Here is a 24,732-nt window from a genome sequence, read left to right on the forward strand (position 1 = left end):
GTATAAGAGCACTACCATCACATCTGAATCTCATTGTGACCTTAGTAAAGTGTCTCCCACTCCTCCCTGCCTTGAGACTTCAGTAGGGGGAGTTCTTTGTGGCATCTTTAAATGGAAGCGTTAGTTGTATTTTGGGACTGTGACTGGTGCTGTTCATATTCATAAACATCTTTCAAATAAACATTTTGGTGAAACACTAATTGATAACTTAGTAGTGGATATATATAATGTGTACATAACATCAGTAATGCCTTAAAAAGAAGAGCTGTTACATCTTGGTCAGACTGCTGCTCAAGTTGCTCTGTTGTGCAACCTGCCTCAGACCTGAGTGCAGACGAAATAACCAGGAAAACACTGGTTAAATGGCAAGAGAAAATGGTAGTGGGGTTTTTTTGCTCACTTTAGAAAAGATAAAATGGAATCTCCGGGTACTTCAGGCTGAGGTGATGTATTTGATTGTTTTGAATGGGAGGAGAGCAGAAGTGGTGGTGATACTGAATATACAAGTGGGTGTAGAATATTAATTTTTTCACTTCTGCGCATAGCAGGAATGTCAAGTTTATGTATTCTTTTTCACAAAACATTTAAAAAAGGAGCAGGTAAGAGAAAAATGTTGTCAGTTACTATTTGTAGGCAGTGTAGGCTTTTCAGTGTCCTGCCTTAATGGTTGGACTGTCAATCTAAAGACCAGGAATAAAACCTTGGCCCTATTGAAATCGTTAGCAAACCTTCTGTTGGGTGTTTTAATGCACTCACAAGGCACATAATAGGCAAGAACTCTTATGAAATGCTCTGTTCTCACAGAGCCTGATAGTACATGTGCAAATGAATCTGATACTGACACAAGATAGGCAATATAATAAAGGGGTTATAAATTATAACATTACTGTGGACTGAAGCAAAGAACAAGACTGAGGTATTTTGAGGAACTGCAGATCTACGCAAAGTTTAAATGAAATGCGGCAAGTTGAAGAGGAGGTGTGGAATAAGAAGCAAAAAACAGAATCCATTTAGGCTTGCCTAGCATAATATGGCAGTTAAAAATAACATGAGCAAACACAAGATAAATTGGTAAAAAGGTAATGTGTATATTGGGAGTAAAATAGCACTAGAGAAAAACTGGACGGTTCTGTAAAGGAAGGGAAAGGAAACAAATGGATATTGATGACTGCAATGATATTAAAATAAAATTTAATAAGTAATTAAAACTTTGCAGTACAGCATGTAATAGAATTAAGTAAAGGCGTGGAAGATGTGAAAATATACACATCATCCATTCATGGCCAAACATGTGCAGTGGTTTCAGAAGAATGTGATGCAGTTAAAACAATGCTGTAATTTTTGGTAAATGTTAGAGAGCAGGTGTGGAGGGGTTGGCTTATGATCCCTGCAACATGAAGAGGTTGATGCTTGTCATCATCATCCTGTCACCGAAAACTTGTCTTTGAAAACTGGAACCAATGTTAAAGAAAATACTGGAACAATAAATGTTAAAGGAACCTTCAGATAAGATTGTAATATGCCTGTCTCAATTAACAACTCTTTATAAATAACTTCTCAAAAATGTCATGGATGAGAGAAACACTTACTACAAAAATGAAACCTGGAAGTTCAAAACAACGCTAAAGCATTGCATTAATTGTGCATGAATTAAATTTGGGAAAAGTTGCCTTGAAATTTTACCTTCACTATATGGAAGGACACAGTATTTGATGAGCAGCAATTTTTTCTTTCTGTTAAGTGTATGGCTGCAGGTCTTTCTCACTGTACACTATTCTGAAAACAAAATTTGTTATTTTGCTAGAGAGTTTGCAGTGATATTGATTGTGGGCATATTAAATTCTAAAATTGCCTCTGTGTGAAGAGATGATTTTTTTAAAATTTTATTTCAATTTTTTAAATTTTTGCAGATGGGAAACTGAGGCATTGTTGTAGAAGGTTTGGCCTAGTTTTGAGGGCTGTAGGTCCAACTATTTAAAACATACAGCTTCTGGAAACACCTTCAGAGCACATCTCTCATCAAATTTAAAAGTAGTTGCAGTTGTAGGTACACAGCAATTCCTGCAATATAAACCTCATAATTTCAAGCCAGGATGCAATAAATCGGTAAATTTTGAAAATTTTTTGCTTTAGTGAAATACTATGGTAGATGCAGAGGTAGAGTCCATTTCTACCTGGCTCTTTGGTTTTGTTTTGCCTTGCAGAAATACGTTGACAATCACTGGTAGATGTCTTCACCTTTAGCTTCACCACACAGATGGCTGGGATCTAATCCAAAGGGAGTCAAGAACAGCAGTGGTGACTTGCCAGTCTGCATAAGGACTGGCCAGTGCATGGGATATTTCCTCTCTGGGTCCATTTTCTCCAACCCTAGAGACAATCAGAGCACTCTACTGTCTGTTCTTTCCCTGAGACCTTGGAGGGAGGAGGCTATAGGCAGCACTGACAACTAGGGTGGGACTCTAGGGGTTGTCCCAGTAATTTGCAGAGGAGTATTTACTGCTCTCTCAGTCTAGCCCTCTCATGTTCAGCTATCTCCTGTCCTTCACTGGATGCCTGACTTACACTGTGCACAGTAAGTTCTGAGTATCTCCAAGTCCCTTGCTACCCATACCGAGTGACCACAACCCCCTCGATTTCAATGTTGTTTAAGTCACCCGCAGCCCGTGGTGATTGAAGTTACAGCAATATCTCAGGATCTTTATCCCTTCACCTGTCTGAATTGGAGTGCTGTCACCTGAGGGAAAGAGGAGGAGCTCACCTGGAGAAGACAAGGAGAAGCATAGTGATGGCAAGCTCTGGTGAGAAGAAGGGAAGGAAGGATGCACTGGCAGTGAGGCTCGCTCTCCTAACTTACATGCATGCAGAAGCTCCGCTGCTTGGAGGTCACTAGTCCAGGGGACAGAGACTCTTTGGCCTGTATCCATGTCACCTCCTGACCTTGTTTCTTCTTCTCTCCTTCAGCTCTTCCTGCCTTACTTCTGTCTCCACTGCTTTTTTTAACCCATTGTCCCTCTCTCTGGAAAATTCAAGGCTGCCTCCATACACTTAGTAACTCTGATGAAGCCTTGCTGTGCCACTCCTGTGCTTCTGTTTCTTCTTCCTCTGCTCCCAGTCTGGTGACATTCAGGTGCTCTCTCTGACAGGGGCACAAGCCTTGCCCTTCATGAATGTCCAGTGTCACCCTGGCAAATTAAAATTCTCTGCCTCAAAGCATGGTATTCAAGACATATTTTCAAGTGTTTTATGTGAGAACATAAACCATGTATTTTTCTGTGACCTCATTCTTAGACATAGCTGAACTGTTTCTGCTGAATTTTCCAGAGAATTTCAGCCTCAGGCATACATATGGCCTGGAAAATTTCAGCCTAAATGCTTGAAGTTTGTCAAAGTTTATATGCACCTGAAAGTAGTGTTAATAATGGAAAATGTCAGACTGTTTTAGCTGTGTAGCTATCTGCATTGTTTATAATGATATTTAAGAATTGGATGCGGAACAGAAAATACTACACTCAAAATTAATTAAACTTGAATTTGAGTAAATGTTATTGAAGATGAGACATGGAAATAATTCCCTGAAACAGAAGATGGTGGCAATGAAGAGTACTGTTGGGCGTCGTGAGAATCTTGTGAAGGAAGCATGAGACTCACTTTCAACAAGATTTATGTTTGAGAAGATGAATATGACAGGTGATGAACGGAATGAACATTGAAACACAGAAATAAATATAGATAAAGTATTATGATTTATAGGAGGAAATGTAAGTTGTCCCCATGGACACTGTAACAAGAAATCTATAGTTCATCTGCTTAGCCTCTGTGTTAAAACTGTGGTGAGAGTGCATGGTGGCCTAAAAAAACAAAAATAAAAAATGAGAATGTTGTTATGGGTCAGGTGACCTGAAGTGGTTGGGGAACGATTGATTTTGAAAAGAATGAAATATAAATAGGAAATTACCCAGGGACATTTAATGGCAAAAAATAGAAACTTCTATTCTGGCTACAGAACAGGCAACTAATAAAGGGAAAATTGCTGAGTAATACTCACCCAAAATTAGAAGTGATTTTGCAGTTTGCTATGGTGTAAAAAAAAGGGTGATCCTCTTCTGAAGTGAATGGAGGTGTCCTGTGAGGAGGAGGAGGTTATTGTTTCCACCTCCTCAGATGTAGTGTGCCCACATTTGGAATACTTTATTAGTTTAGCATGACAGTCCTGGCAAGTTGGTATTGGTAGTTGTGGAGAGAGCCAGTGAAAAAAATGAGGTTTGATGTTTTTTTATTTGCAGTAAGGAAAGAGTAGTAGTTCATTAAGCAGTGACAACTTTAGAGAGGACATTGGTAAGAGGAAAAAAAGTAGTATGCAGAGCAGTAATGAGAAGAAACAGGGATGGGAGTGGAAAATGTTAGTTATTGTCATAATAACTGTTACATCAGAATATAATAGCCAGAAAGGACTTGTAGAAGTCGTGTTACATAGGGGGTTTTAAAATAAAACTGATCAGCAGTACGTTGCAGGAAAACATGTACAAAATGTGCTACAGGAAGGAGCCCTGCTTCTGGTGGGGTGAATTAATATGTCTTTTTTTCTTAGGAGGAAGAGGGGGGATATGTCTCTTTCATGAAGATGAAATTGTGATAGGCTTTTAAAAACTTCTCCCTCCCCCTGACCTCAGTTTTCTTCCATGAATATAACTAGCACTCGGGAATTAAAAAATGGATGTCATATTAACAATACAGTGCTGCGCTTGATGAAGTATGATATTTTTTCTGGTTCAGTTAGTCCTCAGTAATAAAACATGAGAGTAATACTACACAATGGTTGACACCTGTCCTGAAACTGTTACAGTGCTTGGTAAGTGCTGCCAAAAAGTCTAAAAATAAAACTTCCCTCCCTTGCCTCCCCTCCCCCTCCATCACTGGTTGCAGTTTGGATTTTCTGAGGTCTGTTAAAGAGGCAAATAAACTTTCATGTAAAATGTGGGTTATGACTTGCCTTTTGATCTGAAAACTTATTAGTGCACACGAGAACAATATGAAAACACTGAAATACGGTGTTCTGTAGGCATTGTGCTTCTTGGAAACTCTTTTCTCCTTTCCCTTTTTTTGATGTAAGAAAACAGTCATTTTCTCAAGGTTAAATGGCTTGTCCATTATTTGTGTCTCTTGAAATATATTTTTGGTTTTATTTTATTTTTGTTTTATCATCGAAGAAAGTAATGCTGGTCAGTTTACAGCAGTATACTTAATTATTTTTTAAACTGAAATTTATTTGCAGTTTTTCTGCTTTTTCTGTGGATAAGACAAAACTTCTTCTTTTTTTTTTTTTTAAATGTGGTGGAAGTCCAAAAAAATCACCATTCAAAACCTCATCTAATTAATATGTGAACGAGGTTATGGTACTTTGCCAGTTTGTAAGTCAAGTCAATATTTGATGTATAAAGCACTGAGAAAACACGTGTACAGTCTGCCCACGATAAGCCTGATGATTCTGACCTTTTCCTTTCGTGTCTTAAATATTCTTTTGCTTGTGTTTATCAACAGGGCAGTCCAATGGATCCGATGGTCATGAAGAGACCGCAGCTGTACGGCATGGGCAATAACCCTCACTCTCAGGCACAGCAGAGCAGCCCCTACCCCGGGCAGTCCTATGGCCCTCCTGGCCCCCAGCGCTATCCCGTGGGAATGCAGGGCCGAGCCCCGGCAGCCATGGGAGGAATGCAGTATCCACAGCAACAGGTTTGTGGAGGATTTTTCTGGGTTGCTTTGGTTTCCCTCCTCTCTTTCTCTTCCCTTCTGACACCTCGTTAATATAGAGGGTGCAAAAGAAAAAGCACGTAAATAAGTATTTCTTGTGCAGAAGGAGGATGGAGGACTGTTTTAAAACTAAATAAATTTATGTTTACAGTGTGAATGTTTTCCAAAATCCCATACAATTAGAAAAGGATTTAGTTCATTGCTGGTATCTTTTTGGAGAGAGAGAAGTATGTCAAATGCCATGAGTTTTCCTTTTTTCCCAATTGACATCATGTAGCCTTGTATATTTTTTGGTTATTTTCTTTGCTTTTTTGATTTTTTGGGGTTTTTTTATGTTTTCTTTCTCTCTGGCTTAGATACATTTAAATGTAAGATGAAAACCTAGAGCTGACATCAGTGCATCAAGGCTGGTGTTGTCCAGTGCATACAAAAACCTTACATATTTATGTCAGTTGTTTGTTGTTGTGGTGGTTGGTTTTCTTTTTTTCTCCTCATTTCTATAGGAGTCTGTAGCTTTTCCTATGTTTTTCCCATTACCAGCTCTTTAAAGTCAGGATTTATTTTCTTTTTTTGTATCCGAGGGTATAGAAGGGTAAGAATCTCCTTTTATCTACTTGAATTTCACTGTTGATGGTGACCTCTTCTGCCTTTTTCCTACCCTTTTAAAGAAGGTCAATCCCAATGTGCATACCCTATACTAAGGAAGATAGAGCAGTTTTTCTAGAGGGAGAGATAAACCAAGATTATCAATAAACTAACTTTTAGCTAAATTTTTTTTTTTTTCAAATTAGGGATGTGAGTGTAGGCGATGAGAGCTCTACACTGTGGTGTGAGCACTACAGATTAATAACTTGATCATTACTGGGAAAAGACATTTGTTTTGTGCAACTGATTGATTGCAGATTAACTTTTTTATGTCACTTATTGTTAAATATAGAGAAGACAAGAAAATTTTGGACTCCCTGGCAGATAGGTGCCTGGCTAATTCTTGTTATCACCCATCCAGCAGGACAAGTTATTAATCAGGCAGTTAACTAAATAACAGTTTCAAATATAGTATAGTACCATTAGCAGCAGTCTTAGTTTTTGTTCTTTTCTGTTGTTAAATAGATACTTACTGGTGAGGAAGAGATTGTTTAGTTTAGAAATGTCAAACAATATATTTGGTTGCTTGTTTCAGACAGCAAAGCATTTTGTCGGTTGCAAAGGGGAGGAGAAATTAAATAAAGGAGGCTTTATTTTTCTCTGTGTGGCTGTAGCCAAAGTGAAGTTATTAAAACACACATTTAATTTAAAAATGAGTTATTCTGTGTTGCGCAGAGATGAGTGTTGAATTTTCACTGCATTTGCTAATTGCTCGGTAATTGTAGATTACCCGTCAGCAGGCAGTGACCTGGCACCGCCATTGGCTGCAGGCCCTGTCCGTCTCCTCGCAGCGTTCCTGTAACCGGCTGAGCTGCGGCGCAGCTCCGAGCACTAATGCTCTTTGGGGAAAAAGCGAGAGGATAATTATGACATTGGATTTTTATTGAACGGACATCACCACCTAGGCATGATTTTGTTTTGGACAGCCTCCAAGGCTTCGTGTGTTTGGTTCGTGAACCTCTAATGATCTGAATCCAGTTCTTTTCATATTGCTCGTATATTACCACCTTTCTACAAAGGATTAGAATGCAGGAATGCAGGTTTGTAAATTGAATTGCCAACTTACCAGCTGAGTGGTAAGTTGTCTTTGGCACAGGATGCCACAGTTTGATTCCTGGCTGGATTTTTACTCCTGTGATGTGAATATTAAATAGGGAGAGTCAGCTATGCTTGTTAAAATTGACTGTGTAGCATGTACCTACTTCTAGATATCATATGTATAAAATAAATAATATTGCCAGAAGTTTCAGAAGATGAATCTCAGCACTTTCTGGAAATTGGACTCCTTTGCAGTGTCACATTGAATTTATCAAAAGCGCAAGGCACTTCAGAAAACTTGATTGGTTAAAAAATACTGGGCCTTAAACACATACAGTGCTCAGATTTAAGTATTGTGCAGAGAGAACATTGAGTAGATAGGTGGGAGGGTGGAAGTGCCATACTGTAGGAAGGGTGGGAAACATCAATGGGAGATGTTTTTCTTATTTTACATGATGGTTCGCTGTTGTCCAAAGATAGCTGAGGGTGTCAGTTCTGTTTCCTTGGATGAAACAAGAAGGCTCTTTGTTAAACTGTGAAGATTTTTGAATTTTGAAGAAGACCTTGAGATGTTAAGTCTGACTCTTTGTAAGCAAATGTTGTGGCTTGAGGTTAGAACTATGGGACTTGATGGATTTTAACTTGCAGGCTCTGCTGCAGGATACTGCAAATGAAAAAAATAAAGATGACAAGCAACACCCTAAAGATTGAGCTAAAATTAATGGAAATGGTAGAATTGAAGATAATTGCCTTGATGTAGTTAGCTCATCTGTGTCATACTGCAGCAGAGAATAGTGTGTTCCAGCCTGTAGCACAGAGGTGGAAGAGCTCTGTCACAGGAAGGGAGGCCTCTGGCATAAGCAGTGAAAGATTAAAGAGGATGAAAAAGATGAAATGTTATCAGGTGCAGTCAGTCTACATATCTACAGCACAGATATCAAGCATAGCCTGATAACCGGTTGTAAAAGGGTTATCTACGAAATGCTGCAGACATTCTCTTACAACTGCTGCTTGGTCTAGGCATGCTTGATACCAAACAGGAAGGTGCAAATAAACCTGCAGATTGTCTTAATGTTCTGTGTGGAAATCTCAGAATGTTGAAGTGATTATGGAAGGTATGGGATATATTCTGTGGCATGACTGCAAAGGATGCTGTGAAGAGAGAAAGCAGATCTCCTAAGTGTTTGGGTTTGGAATTCATCTCTGATGAGTTACCAATGATGAACCCCAGAACAACACATTGAGCCATACATGAGGAGCAAAATTTGAAATGGAGACAATATCTTTGCACTAATATAACTACAGATAAATGGATTGAGATATAAAAATAGGCATGTAGGATAAAGCTAATGATAACCTGAGATTTTCACCTTTTTCTCTGACACTTTACAAAAGAGATCTAGATTTGTCATGTGAAGGTGGGTGATAGCTTGCTGCGACAAAATATTAAGCATTTTGAAGAATGCTGCAGCATTTTGTAGAATTTTAAGGACATGTCCAGTTAACTCAGTGTGAGTCAAATAAATATATAAAGGATTTGGGCTGATTTGACATCTATATGAAAGGGGAGGTATGGGAAAGGAAGGTGATACTAAGCGTCATATGTGTAATTTATAGGATTACATACTTGATGTATCTCTCATCAGTATGCATAAATATATATGGTGAATTAATTACATAGGGATTTTTATATTCCAAGGAAACTTGGGGTTTTGTTTCTTTCCCATCCACCTGTAGTGGGAAAGGGGGTGAAGGCGGCAAGGGAAAACTGGGAGAAAGATGACCTGTGCTTATGTTGTCAGTCTTCAGCATGATTGAAACACAAGTTGCAACAAGGCTTTAATACTATCTCATCATCTCAGGTACTGTCTCTCCTGGTTTGCGTGGGGTGAATGTCATTTTAGGATTATTAGCATTCCTTACCCAGGACTTCAGGGAACGTATGTAGAAACAGAAGGCAGAAAAAACATACTCTCAGGTTTAACTTTGAGTTTCTGATCTAACTTCCAGTTAGATATCCCTTGGAATTACGAAAAGATGATATCAGAATTGAAAATCCTAATATTCAGGGATACCAGGCACCTGCAAACTTCAGGCTTGATTTTGCAATACATTTCACTATGATTGAAATACTGTCTGAATAATAATATCTGATTATAAAGACAGTACTTTCCTTTTCATTTAACTTCTTTTTCTCTTCCCACCGTTTTTGGACCTCCATCTAGCAATTGATGATGCTCTCATCAGTTTCTTCTGGCTCTAGTTCGATTGCTTCCTCAAAATGTTTCTGTCCTTTGGTGCCATGTGCCGTAGGAAAGCCTTCTGGTGCTTTGTAAAGACATTTCTGCTAAAAACAAAAATACCTAAGAATAGCCATCAAAATAAGGGTTTTTTTTCCTGCCATTATCTGATGGTGTTGCTTTTTCATGATAATAGCATGTAGTGCTTATTCTGTGATGAATTTCATTAAACTCAAAAATCATATACTTGAAATATCCACATACACATTTTGAAAGTTTTCAGCAAAGTTTGAAGGCTTGGATTTATGAATATGTTTGAAAGAATTTGAATGGTGTGATGTGCCTGTTTAATCAGAGGATCATTGCCTAATTGATTTTTTTAGCATCCATTAAAATTCCTTGTGTACTTGATGGACTGGAACAACAACTTATTGTGTAAATAGGATTGTGTTGCTATAATGCATAGTAAATTCTTTAGGAAAGACATTTGCATGGACATGTACAATAGCCATTCCTGATAGCTGTTTAAAATGGAGCGTTTTAGTACTGATCATGAAGTCATGAGCCTGCTTGTAGCAAGACAGTTATGAGGCTTAAGCCTCTGTCTATTCATTCTCCCTTTTTCGCTATATGAATACTTTAAGATGAAAGGGTGCTAATCTCTTGTCCCTTTAACATTTTTTTATATTCTTGATTTGCAAAATTAAAAAATGTTATCAGTGTCCTTATTGTTTTAAGAATGGAACTGTAAATATTCAGAGAAGCATTCATTCCATTTTCCCTCCTTTTTTAATGTACAGATTATTTTGAGGCATAAGGAAAAAAAATATATACTTGCTTTTGTTTGTTAGTTTGTTTGTTTTGGCTTATGTGGCAAGTTTGAACTTGGAGTACCTTTTTTTTAAAGGGGCAGAAACATTCTAGAACTTCTGGAAATATGCGGCAAGGATTTATTGTAATGGAAACTGCAAATCAACCAGAACTATAGCAGCACCAGTGTGATTACATCATTTAGGAGAGGGTTTGCAGTGCCCGTATTGGGTAATGTCCTGGATTGGAAATGTAGAATTTACGCCAAGGAAATCAGTTGGCTGTTAGCTTGGCAGACAGAGTTTTAAAGCTAGCAAACTCACGTGTTTACTACTGGTTGGCTGGTTGTGTGTGTGTGTGTGTTACTTTCTGAAATCACTTTAAGTCCAGAAGATTGGAGTATGCCAAGAAAGTGAGGCTTACTGTCATGTTTTTCTCTGAACCCTGCAGTGTGGTGCATACATACAGCAAGTACTAGTCAAGTGATACATTTGTTGTCTTCTGTGTGTATGATTGCCCTCACCAGCTAGAGGATATTGAATGCATTGCAGTTTTTTGTGCTGCTAAGTAGGTGTTAGCACAGTTGATGTTAGTCTTGGTTAAGGGAGCAGACACAGAAAATAAGCAGCATTTTCATTTCTTAGTCTATTTATTTTGTAAGAGCAGAGAATGAATCAATATGATTGAATCGCAAAAACAACCAGCAGAGGACAAAACGTTGAGATGTGTTGCTTTTTCTTAAAGATTGATAGACGCATTTGATACACACACATAAGAAGGGAGTGTGAGGCTTTGATCAGCATGTGCTTCAGAAGTATGTTTTTCCAGATTTTTGTTTGATTTACCTTGAGGGTTTTTGGGGCGTTTGTTTTTCTTTTGGTTTTGGTGTTGTTTTGTGTGTGTGTGTGTTTTATTTTGGGCTTTTGTTTGTTTGTTTGTTTCATTTATTTTGGTTTGCTTTTTTCACTGGATATTTATCTGGAGCTGTCACTAGTAAATTATGGACCTTCTTTGTTAATTCCTGGAAAGCAGAAATGTTGAAACTCTAAAGGATTAATCTTTTTCCAACTTCCTGTTCTGTTAAAAACATGTAAATACTTCGAATTAAAATAATTCCTCAGGAACAATTTTTTTTTGAATGATATATCTGCCACCCTGTTGAACTGCTCTAAACTTCTAGCAAAAAAAAAAAAATCTAAAGTAAGTAGAACTACTGCCTCCTGGAGAATGTAAAGCTTGAACCAGAGAAAGGGACAAGAAGTCACAGCTAGTTGTCTCCCTTGTAAGGTCATCTTTAAGAATGGGTCTTTTGATGGTCAAGTGTTAATAATTGCAAAGAAAAGTTGCTGCTCTTTGTCATGTAAAGAAATGGGATTTTTAAATTTCAGATTTAGGAAAATGCTAAGTACTGTGCTAGTGCAGACTGTAGGAAAATGTTTAGCATGGTTCTTTCTTTTGGGTATACTAAGCCTCATTGACTAAATTGAAAAAAAGGCTGCTACTTTAGTTCATGGCAGGATAAGGCTTTATGTTGTATTGTCTCCTTTAGAATTATCCCTTCTATTGAGTGTAATTCGCTCTATAGAGGGAGGTGAGCACAGATTACAGATAATCATGGAATCAAATTTGACATAAGTTTGTGGTCTTTATGGCGGTTTAGCTCTTCATCTTAATGCTGGTCATCTGAGATTGTTTACCAAAGAAAATCCCTGAAGTAGTGGAATTGCATTATTATGGTAAATAGAAACATTTCAGTAGCTTCTATCACTTCTTTGAAACGATGCGGAAAAAATGGAAGTTGAAAAGGGAAAAGAACTGATCTTTCAGCTGATGAGAGCTCGGAAATGAGACAGGGTCGACATTTTTGTCTGTTCAATTACTGTGTCATGATGTTCAGTAAATGCTAATTTTTACACCTATACTGGAGTAAGTGGCAGTCAACATTTGTATAGAAAGTGTGTAAGAATCATCAAGGTATTATGACAAATAAAATGTATTTGTTACTGCTAAATGATTGTCATTCAGTTGGAATATTTAATAACTGTAATCACATTTGTTGTTCTGCTTGGAAGTGGGGGCATGAGAGAGAAAAACATGCAAGCTCTCTGTGTTGGTGTTCTGAAAAAGGTTGCTGTTAAAGGAAGCAGCAGTTATTTTGTTGTTGGGAGCTTGGCTAGCAATCTGCACTGGAGTTATGCAGGAAATAGATTTTGGTGATCAGGAGTGGAGAACAGAGGGCTGTTTGCTGCTTCACTAGGAATGTACAAAGTCATTTACTTATGAACAGCTCATTTTACATGGCAGCAGGAGACATGAGTTTATTTACATTTGAAGTAAAATAAGCATCTTGCTTTAAGAAAAGGCTGCTGCATTACTCTGTTCAACAGCTGCCATGTAATGACTGTGCCAGGAGGGTTTTATTGTAGGTAAGGACTGTTACTCTTAGTATTATAGTCATAGTAGTTTTTTCTTAATAATATTCATCTTCCCGAATCTTCCTTGGCGAAGCCTAGCCATGATGATGATGATGATTCATCAAAGAATAATTGACACTCAAAAACTTTTGAAATGATGTCCTGACCCATCATGCATACATATGATAAGATTTTTGTAACCATATTTCCAAATGTTCCCTAGGGCAACTCAGCATGTTGTGTTTTTTTTAAATCATGGTATGAGTTTCTCAGAAGATACTATCATTTGTCCGTAAAGTTGAACTTGCTCAGAGGAAGCAAGGGAGGCAATAGAGTGTTCTTTTTGAAAAATAGGGAGTGTGTTTCCCACAGCTGAAAATAGGGCTGAAGATAAGAAGGTGAAACCTGCCTGAAATCAGTGGGAAATTTGTTGTGACTTCATTTGAGCTACAATTTCACTTTAGGGCCATGTTGCTGGGGTTGAGTGACTTGTCTTTAGTTGATACCAGACTAGGCAGAATTAACCCTCTAAGTCAATTGAAGAGAATTTCAAAATGAGATGGGTACCCTTTACTTTGGTCATCCTGGGACAGAGTCAGCAAGCTCTCTTCTTGGAACAGTAGACCTTTCAAGAAATACCTGATGTTTCAGTAACTCAAGATTAGATTCCTGTTGCTAACAGCAGCTTTTTTTTGATAAACTAAGATTTATGTTAGATTTAGCTTCATCAAAACTTATGCAAAAATGAGTTTTACAGTAGCATGTTAAGTACTGCAAAAAATCAAAAGCATTTTTCATACCTTTTTAAGGTAGTCAGTCTTAAATTACATGGGTTCCATGCAGTATAATTCAAGCTTGCTCAGCAACCTGCTTTAGTTTTGCTTGTTTTATCACCTAGAACGTTAAGACTTTTTGTGGGAGTAAATGAGTCATAAAATCTTTCCAAAAAAATCTTAAATATGTTAAAGGCTATTTTTACTCTCTGTAGGTATTTTTTCTAAAACTCATGTTTGTTTACATATTGCATTGCTCATTATAACTATTCTAACTTAGTAGTTATATATGGGCACATATAAAGATGATAATGTAAATACTTTATGGTGTTTTGTTGTTTCTCAGGACTTATGAAAGAATGATTTAAGAATTTAAGGAATAACTTAAATCTACAGCTCATGCAATCTCTGTAGGCTTTTATTCTTCTGCTGGCTTGGATTTGACCCCATTTTTGGGTGCTTCTCTGGTATTTGTGCTTCTTTTTCATTGCTTTGCCTAAAATAAAACAAGTGTGTTAAATGCTTGCATCCTTGCTGATACGTATATCATGTCTGAATCGCATAATGTCTTTTGGGGGTGGGGAAGAGTAACATGGAGAAAAATCAATGTCTGTTTTATTTCTTTGTACGCTCCATTTTTTCCTCCTCTTCTGAACATTGTTTCTTAGTAATGCTTTTTGCATTTGAGTGTAAAAGCAATACATGTATCAGATAACAAACAATTCAATGACTGGACATTATTAGAAAATATATTTGAATTTTATATTCAAATGTACCTTTTGAAAAGTGAGTGGATTTAGTATTGTATACATCAAAAGGACAAATTACATATTTGCTGTTAGTTTCTTTCACAGAACAGTGGTGAAGAGATTTCTGCATATTTCTTGGCAAACTAATATAACTTGCCTTTTGAGACAAGAGTCCAATCAAAATAAACAAGGTTTATATGACCACTTAGGGAAGATGTTGTTTTAATTATAGAAGTAACATTAGTTATCTGGAGTCTATGTACATGTGTGTTTTACAGGCCATGTTGGCAAAGACGTGCTTTACAGGACAAGTTAGCGAAACCACCTTGTTCTTTTCACAGGATTGTGTCTCTCTCTGAACTGTTTCATGCTGTGCAAGTGGTGCTTAGTAGAAACAAATATGTAAGAGTCCATGCCAAGAACAGATTGAGCCTGTGCATGGAGGAAGCAGGCAGAGCTGCTCAGCAAGGACCTCTGCTTTAAGGTCCTCCTGTCCCTCCTCAGAAACTCCACTGTTCGCCTCTGCTGTCTCTCCTAACTTTCTCAGCTGGCAGCATTGAAAATTTGTGTGTGTTTTGACTCTTCCACCGAACTGGAGAGTGTTTAAAAGGACAGATGCAAATTTAGTGGTTTATGTTTTTCACTGGTTTCATTTTATTGCGTTTTGGCAAAACTGGAGAAAATCAGAGGCCAAGATATCCCCCTGCAGATTTAGGAAGTGTGTACTTAATAGATTTATGGCCCTTTTATGTTTGGAAAGTTATTTTAGGGAGGAAACTATTATTTCTGAAATGAACCTTAAGTTCTGCAGAAAATGATACTTTAGACCTCGTGTTCACCAAAGAAAAAAATCCTATCTGATACTGGAGAGCAGACAGGAGGATTTTCAGCCCTCTGAGGTGATGCTGTGAGAAATCCCATGCATCCTTCTCAAATTGGAGCTTGTTTTATGACCTGAGTAAATTTGCAGTCTTGCAGCAAGTGGTGAAGAGTAGATTCAGTAAATGCCAAGACTGTATGGGATACTTGGCCTTTCCTTCTTTGATTTTATACATTACAAGAAAAAAAATGTTTTCTAATATTCCTTTAGGCCTGTAACGCTGGGGTTACAAGAGGAACATAACCACAAAAAGTAATTGAAGAATTTCCCGGAAAAGATCAGATATACTTAGGGTGTATTGGGTGTAGGCTGTTCTTTCTTCTTTCTCTCTTGTGTTCTGTCATCCCATTTTTGTGTTTCACATGTAGAACTGACTAAAAATATGTTCCTGTTCTTGGTGTGCATCAATATTCTGTAAAGCAGAATAAAAGCCTGACTAAATATCAGAACCCTGTTTATGTGTGAGGAGTTGTGTTTTTACTGGAGTTGCTTTAGACTTACTTGCAGGAAGTCTGAAACTTCAGCTCTCTGTAAATGTGGTTAAAAAAACCAACAACAAAAAGAGTTAACTGGTTGTGAGACTGTTGTTTGTAAGAATGTGGAAAGATCCACGTTACATGTGATGTTGTGCTTAGTGGAGAAAATACATTTTTACTTGAAAAGTATTTTTTATATATGGACCCGACCTGTATTCCACTTCCAGATAAAGGCAGGAATGGCTGTATCCTGAATCCTTTCAGGTAATAAACTTAAGTGGTCTCAATATTTTAATAAATATTTGCCAAAAGAAAGGACGCTTTGGCATTTAGTTGTTAATCCTGTAGTGCAGGAATGAAATGCTGCAAACGATAGTTTTTAAATGTATTGTGGGTTTGTTGAGTACTTTTCGCTGTCTTAGAGATGCGAAATTTTGCAGATTATTTGTCATTTTCGGTACCATCTCTGAAAAAGGTGGGTGCAAAGTCTTACATAAGAGTTCAGTAAAAGGCATGGAAAGGAACCCAGGACTAGTAGAGAAGGAACTGCTTCCTTCATGTCAATAAAAATGCAGGAGAGCACCTTTCTTGACACAGGGGTTGCTGAAACATCAGCGCTGTCTTTTTTTGTAATACTCCTGTGGATGTTTTTGCACAAAGTGGTATCTGTCAGAGCTTGAAATATTCTTGCACAGTTTCCTTTGAACAGGTAGCATAGGACAAGTTCTAGCACATAGCTGCTTGACATGGGGCTGCCTACCGCGGGGAAGGAATGCCTTGCTTACATACATCTGAGCTGATGTGTTAAGAGCTTTGCCAGTCATTTTGCAGATTACATACTGGGCTGTGAATAATTACTGAACTTCCATTTTGAATCACAGCTTTTTTCTTTTTTTCCCTTTTTTCCTCCCCCATTAAAGTAAGACCATAGCAGTGGGAAATACTGAGAATGCTCTAACAGTTCGTGATTAGCCTGGAGATATTTTTACTGAATCTAACATAAATCCACACATTTTTATTGCTACGCCGTCTTTGTTTTTGAAATGAAATGTTTCTTGTCCTTGTGTTGCTTTCAATGGTGCTGTTCATCTAGTAACACACCTGGTGTGCAGTATGTGAAATTACAATGGAAATAGAAACGTTGTGAATGGTTTACCTAAAAGATGCAATAAGAAAACTAAGACTTAATATTTTCCTGAAAAATAGATGCCTTTTCTTTGTTATTTTCATACACTTGGTAAGAGATTCTAGCTGATAATTGAACAGTGGTTGAAAAAAGCAGTCTTGGTTTTGTGTGCTTGCTGGAGTTCTTTATCTACGCTGTTAACATCTTGTTTTGGAATTGAGATATTCAGACACCAGAATGTGATATACTGTGAAAATCCCAATTGTGCTGAAAAAGGCAGAATGAATTGGGTGGCAGGACTCCTTGAAAGGATGTGAATTCACTCTTGTCCCATAATTTTTCCTGTGGTTGCAGTCAGTCTAAGTGCTTATTGGAGCAAGCAACATATAACAGCATAGTTGTGTGTGGTTGCCTTGAGGGATTTTTCTTGTCTTTCTTCTCTTCTGTGAGATTCCTTGTCTTGGGGCAACTTTCTCTGTTTAGCTGCAGGTGAAATGAGCCTTGCAAATATATTTGTCAGCTGAAGCAGAGGTGTACATATTTGTCCTTATTGCTACGTTAATATTGTTTGTTACACTGTATTTGCTCATGGAAAATTAAGTGAATAATGAAAGCCTGAAACCTGTTCTGGATAGAGGTGTTACAGATGCTTGTTCAGTCTTCTGCTTACTCTCCCTACTAGCTGAGGAAACTGTATTGCGGGGGGGCTCCCTTCAAAACCCTCTTTGTGTTCAGGAAGGCCACCACTAGCTGTTACCTCTCCCATTGGTTTCCATGATATTTAGTGAAATTTGACTAAGGTCTTGCTGTTCATGTCAATTTTGCCCTCACCACTGCAGCTTCCAACTGGAGGCACAGGAGGCTTCCCATTCAGGTGGGGGAGCGAGGCTACCAGCCCTTTCTGCAGCAGCCTGTCCCTTCACAGGGTGAGTTAGTGGAAAACTGCAGTGGTTATGAGCTGATAAAGTAAATGTAGTGACAGTAGGGCTGTGGAAAATCTGGGCCTGTATTACCAAAAAATACATCTTGACGAAGCAGTCATTCGGATGAAGATGTGTTTTGATAACTATTGATAAAAGAGTTACCACGTGAAAATAAGTGTGCAGATGCAAATCTTAAAAAAAAAAAATGTTGATAATCTTTCTCCTGAACACAGCTGGTAATGGTACATGGCTGGCTACTGTGGTTTAGTGTCTTTGCCTGGACTTTTGGACACCCTACAGTGCCACTGTTTTAGAATCGAAACCATATTGCATATTGAAGCAGTAATTTCCTTTTTTTTTTTTTTTGTATAGAACAAAATGGCTGACTAACTCAGAATTTTCAGGGTATCAGAAATAAACAGACTAAATCTATGCTGTAGGACTGGAGAACTTTGAAATTTTGAAGCTTGAATTGTTCCACTGACCAGAAAATACACCTCAACAGGACTTTTCTGACATAAAGAAAGGAAAATATGGCTCACAATTTTGAGGCTGCAGAGATTCCCAGAACATGATGACCAAGGGACATTCTGAGGTCTCAGAACATCCCATGAGGTAGAGGAAAACCCACCTTTTCCATTTAGTGCAAGAAACCTAGCACCTCCCCTCTTCCCCTTTTCCCTTTCCCCCAGCCACATTTGTCTGTCAGTCAGCTTTGGTGGAAGAATTCACATTAGTAAGGTAGGGTTTTGATGCAAGTTGCCAGGAGGCAGAAGCTTTTTAAAACCCTCTTTATCCAGCTGATGTGCTCAAAAGGCCTTCCTTCCCAATAAGCAGTACAGAAACAAAGCTCCTGGAAGTGACCTGCTGGTAGGGTGAATAATTTGGTGTGTAGAAAGCTGCTGGTGTTTTGGAGAAGCTGGTTATTTTCTTCAAAGGGAAGGGAGCATGTTCTTTGGCTGAGCTCCCTGTAGTTAGCAGAGAAGTGATTTCTTGGGGTCACTTTGGCTTGGGTTGGTGGAAGAGCTCAGAGCTGGGGCAGTGAGGGTGAAGAATAAGATTACAGGAACATGTAAGCACACATTGAAATGTTTTGTGAACAGAAGTGATCAAGGAACCAAACATGACACAGAGCCCCCCACACCACATTTAATTGCCTATACTCTAATACTGGCAACCAGGATAATAAACAAGAGGAGCTAAAATTTCTCATTTACGATTATAAATTTTATCTACTTGATATTACTTGAAATCTAGTGGGAAGGTTCACAGGATTCGAATGTTAAAGTAAATGCTTATAACCTATTTAGAGAGAATTGAATGGGTAGAAGGGGAGGGAAAGTGGTACTCTATATCAAGAACATTATGTATTTCTGAGTAACTGAGTACTCAAAAGCAAATGATTTTAAATGCTTCTAAGTTACTGTCCTGGCTGAGAAGGCAGGAGGTGAGGATACTAGCTAGTACACACTAGAGAGCACTGAAATAAAGTAAAAGCAAGATGACCAGTCCTTTAAGAATGTCAGCTGCACTGGGGAGAGCAGCGGGGTACAGGGACTGGCCACCACCTGCTGCCAGCACTGAACCCTTAGGAATTTGTGTTAAAAACTAACTGTGTGTAAATGCAGGCAGCAATTTTTCTGGAAAAACACTGTATCTCACACTGGGGAATTCAGAAGCAGATAAAGAAGAACTAGTTACAGAAGTAAATTAGTGGTTTTTTAGTTGTAAAGACTATAGCTTGATTTAACCAAGTTGTATGCAGAAAGAACTGAGCTCAAATAAGCAACAACATAAAATCTGTGAGCATGGGTGGGTATAGATTGGTAGATATATTGTTTACATATACAGACACTTGTCTATTGCTTTCGGAGGGACAGCAACACAAAAGATGGAAATGGTCATGAGCTAAATCGGTTGGGAGGGATTTTTTTTTTCCTCTGTAGATGACTCTTGGAATGGCTTAAAGGTTTTTTACTGAACAAATAATTGAAGAAAAAGTTAGTCCTGTCCTGCTTTTTCTGTCTCCAGCATCTGTCAGAATTTTAGAACTAGAAGCTTCACTTCTTGAAACAATTTCTTTTTTTGTTTATAAAGAATATTTTGAATGCGTATCAAATTTTTTTAAGTGCTTTCCTTAACTAATGAGGACCTGTTTTAGAAGGAGTAAAATTCCTTCAACTATAAATGAGCACTAATTGTGAATTTAAAAAAAAATGATCTGGTAAGAAAGAAGTGTTCTGTTTGCCACTTTTATAATGTAATAAGCATGTTAAACTTAAGAACTGAATAAATATTTGTTCAAATACATAATTGCTTAAATAAGTGTGTGTGGACATTTAAATACGTTTTTCTGGTTAGCAAAAAGGCTTGCCAAGCATAGTAAAAAAGCATAGTGAAATGTAGAACTAATAATAAACCAAAACAGAATAGTTACCAATCAGTGAGATTAAACCTTTCTTTAAAATAATAACAAAAAAATAATTAATGCAATACAAGATTAAAATATATTACTCATAGCAGATTTTCCTGTTTACCAGTTCAAATGAAGATAAGACTAGATTTATATAGAGTACTCTGATTTGAATAAATCCATTGTGATCTAGGAACTAAAATGCAGCTCTCGCTTACAGGATATTGTTTTCTTCTGGAAAAGCATTGACAGAGAAGCTTTGAAGGTCATGGTAGATAATCGGTTGAATGCAAGTTCCTCGTGCAATCCTGCAGTTTAAAAGCATTAATATGATATCTGGCTGAGTAAAAGAAAATGATACTGGCAAACTGCATCAGGCTTTTGGTCCTTCAAAATGGCTAGTTGGAGATGTTGCTCATATAAAGAATTAGGATGCATAGAGTGAACTAGAGAATGTGGTAATAGTAAGAATTCCAATGAACTGAATAACCTTTTAGGTTAAAAGAAGGTAATTCAGGTCTCTTGGCCTGAACCCGTGTATAACTGAATATATGGAACAGAAATTTTAAAGAATTTTTCAGTCCAGTGCACAGGTATATAGCATGGGCTGTACTTTCACAGGCAAGGAAGGCCCACTGACTGGAGAACTGTGGCTATGTGTGGATGCCATGTAAGGCTTGCTGTGTCCTTCAGGTGTTGCAGTACATCTTCAAACAATCAACCCCCAAAGATCTGAAAATTAACTTGGTCTTTAAAGTATTGAGTGACATAAACATGAAATCGCTTTCCTTCTGCTTTATTGCAGAGTATTTGTTTTTCTTCCTGTAGTGAATCTCATCTTCCAACAGTGTTGTCAGTTTAGTAAAGCTGTACCACATTGTTATGCCTTCAGAAACCAGGAACTTTAATTACTAAAAAAACTGTACAGTGGTTCTTAATTCTGACGAAGTGAGTGCTTTTTGTGGAGGTGCGTTCTCTCAGCCCAAGATGTTTCCCATCAGGCAATTTGAAATGCACATAGAAGGTATGAAAACACCTTCTGGAGATGGAAGGTGTTCTTACTTCTTCTAAAATACCACATGTAAACTGTAGGAGTTCAGAAGACATGGAAATGGTATTTTTTGTCTTGCTTGGAATCATGCAGAATTGCACCTCCATCGTGCAGAAAAGAAACTTACTTTTAAGAAGGCAGCAAGCTGGCAGGAAAGCCTGTGGGGTTCCATGGTCTCCACAGCAGGAGCAAGCATGACTGTGAGAAGCACTGATTCACCATAGCTCATAGGGAGAGCTTCTGAATAGGAGGCTGTGAATGGGACACACACAAGTTTATCTCCTGAATTTGACTTGGTCCAGCTCTTTTAAAGCCCATTTAAACAGTGAAGCTCTTTTTTTTTTTGAACTGTTCCTTTTTTGTGTTCCAAACATGTCCCACTGAAGGTTACTCAGTGTTTCTTCAAAGAAAGGAGGTCAGGTGTGGACTTATAGCTATGTTTTATAGCATTTGCATGAGGGACTTCTGGAGAATGATTTTTGCATTTTGTATGTTGTTTAGCCATTGTCACTGCTTGTTGTGAAATCAAAAACATACAAATAAAGAAAAGCTTACCTTACTGGATTTCCATGTGAGAATGTGTGTGAGTGTGCCCATATTAAGCACTTCTGTATATCTATTCCCTGTCTTGATGTGCTTTGAGAGTAAGGGTCTTAACACTGATTGATTAACAGTTTACTTTCCAAAACTGACCACAAGGAAGCAAGTTAAACAAATTCATAAAACTATACTCTGTATTAAACTGTGATTTAATCATATCAATTTAGTCTGGCTCTCTTAATACCTAATAAATGGCTTTATATTTTTTTAATACCTGGGAGCCATGTTACAATACACTCAAGTTAGTTCAGATAATAACCTCTAGTTCTGCTAGACAATGAATACACCATTATTACTACTTTTTATATAAAATACAAATCTTCACTTCAGAAATTTTTGTGGTATTTTGGAGAATAAATTGAACTTAAGACACAATTTATTACAATTTTACATGTGAGTTTTGCATTTTATAGTTCAGGTTTTTTTCAAATTTTGGTAAACCTAATCGAAATGTAACTGTAGTTACATATTTATGATAATTTCAGTTTTGTGTGCTTTTAGTAATGCATGTATACTACATACTAATGAGCAAATGAGATAACACTTCAGAATTGGAATATAGAAAGAATCCTGGTAATTAGGATGCTTGGGTGCAAATTTTGACTCTGCTGCTGAACTGTTATGCTAATTTATTATAAAATGTATGATACTTGCAAATAAATGATAAAATACCTACCTGGTGCTGCATTTTAGTAGCATTTTATCCAGATCGTGTTTATTGAGCAGAAATGGTGTTCTTGCAAAATATGGAAGTGAAATCTTGAGTTTTCAGTGTGCTGGAGTTCTACCTTGCTATGAACAAATGTGCTCTTACACATTAGGTGGAAACACTCATGCTGCAGATGCAACAATTAATTGCTTTTATCTCAGCACTTAATTTAATTTTGGCTTCCCCATTAATGCAGTCAAGTCATGAAATCTTTTCAGTCTCAATTGATGTCAGGTCAAATGTGCCATAATGCCATCATGAGAAAGTGCCTCCCTCTGGCACCAGGGTTCTAGATTTGGTTTCAGAGTAGTGGGGGTTTGCTGTTTTGTGTGCCAGCTCATGCTTAATTGGGTGGTATCATAGGAGAAGGTCTGGAGATGAGGTGGGGGAGGCCTTTAAAAATTAGTATGAGCAGGGAAAGCAGAAGCCAACAGAGACGTACACAAGGGATGATATGGCCAACACAGTCAGGTAGGTGTCTGCAGGAGCATAGGACAGTGGGGTACAGAGCTGGTGTGACTGCATCAAGAAGAATGTTGCAGTGACTGTGACCTGAACTGACAAGAGCACAGATAGGATACATAACTATGCAGGCAGGAGAAACTCTTTAATTTTAGGTGCTTCTGCTCTGGATGAAGCGTCAGGGCTTTGGAATAATTAATGTCAAGATTACTGAGGTGAGAGTGCTCGCTGGTTTATTCAGGCACAATTAGTTATATGTTTTCTTTCATGATTTACTGACTTAGGATGTTATTGTAACCCCGAAAGATTGGTATACTGGAGTGGGCTGTATATACATGTAGCTTGCCAAAATAGCATGTGTAAAAGCAGTGTTAAAAGTTTTATTTAAATGAGCAAACTGGTGTGTTCCTAAAAAGCACAACAACTTAAAATTTGTAACAGTTTCCATTTAGTTGTCAGGTGTTGGTTGTGACCTTTTAGAATAGAATAGAATAGAAAAGATGACCAGCAGAAAAATGTCTTGGCTACTGTATAGATGAGGAGAACTGGGATAAGTAAGTGTGGGCATTCTTTTCTACCAGCCATACTGGTGAATAGTAGATGCTTGGAAACAATTCACTATATGTTTTTGACCTCTCTCTTCACTTGGTCTCAATTTTGTTAGATTTTGTCTTTGATGTAATGTATACACACAGGTATTCATAAATATATTATGTATACATATACATATATACGGGGGTATTTATATCTCCATATCCAGAAACATCCTGATGGCATGGATTCCTGGGCAGTAGTAGGCACCACTCTTAGTCACAGCACTGGCTGTTCTCAGCTCTGTCAGCTGTAGTGATGCTTTAAATCTGGGATTTGCTATGACAATTAAATACAGAGCATGTATAGTTCACAAATCCCCCTCTGCCATGACCCCAGATATTGATTTATTTGATTAGACAGTTGGAAGACTATTCAGAATTATCTGTGGAGCAAGCAGCATTTTGAAACGAGTCTTTATTAATGCTAAAATGATTTATTGCTTCTTATCATCAAAATAACTTGGAGTTTGAGGGTGCATCTGACGTTTGCATAAATCTCTAGGTAGTGGTGGGTGTTTGAACAAATTTTCTGCAGTCTACTTATTCACTTAGAATTTTCAAAGCAAGTGTTCAAAAGCTGCTTCATTTGAAAGGACAGAGTTTTCACAGCTTACTGGGCTGCAGATTTAATACCAATGAACTTTGAAAGCTCTTGCCAGGACAAGTGCATGCATCTTTGTGTTGCTCCACAAGTCGGTGGTTTAAGCTGAGAAATAAATTGTACATGTCAGATCTGAAGAAGGGCTTGTACGACTGTGTGTGCAGTGGTAGTATTTTTTTCCCCAGCTATATTGGTTAGCCTGGTAAGACACACACTCCCCCTAAACACGCTTTGCTTTATTTATTCCATGTGTGCTGTTATTTGTTTATTTATGTATTTATTTTTAAGTATCGCTTGCATTCTGGTCTAAATGTGCTTGAAAATTACCATCTGCTCTCCTGCTATTTAGATAGGGCATGCTACAACTGAGGTGAAGAGCTGTCACATCAAATATTTTCATTCTAGCTTTCGCACCTTTGATATTGAGTTACATAATTGCAGTGCAGGACCATTTCCAGGGATTCCTTATTTTCTT

General features: G+C 37.7%; 1 protein-coding gene across 9 annotated transcripts in view; it reads left to right on the plus strand.

The window, feature by feature from the left end:
* Positions 1 to 5,541: 5,541 nt before the first annotated feature.
* ARID1B (AT-rich interaction domain 1B) overlaps positions 5,542 to 24,732 on the plus strand; it is a 291,114-nt gene continuing 271,923 nt past the window's right edge. For 6 of the 9 annotated variants that reach the window (XM_029962861.1, XM_029962864.1, XM_029962866.1 and 3 more), the window contains exon 1: positions 5,545 to 5,736. In XM_029962861.1, the coding sequence (XP_029818721.1) occupies positions 5,551 to 5,736 (186 nt within the window). In that variant the 5' untranslated portion in view covers positions 5,545 to 5,550. Of the gene's footprint in view, positions 5,737 to 24,732 lie in introns of all 9 variants that reach the window. The other 3 variants (XM_029962868.1, XM_029962870.1, XM_029962869.1) reach the window with 1 other exon arrangement.

This window comes from Manacus vitellinus, unplaced genomic scaffold (assembly GCF_001715985.3).
Source record: "Manacus vitellinus isolate BGI_N305 unplaced genomic scaffold, ASM171598v3 scaffold_4_pilon, whole genome shotgun sequence".
NCBI lineage: Eukaryota > Metazoa > Chordata > Aves > Passeriformes > Pipridae > Manacus > Manacus vitellinus.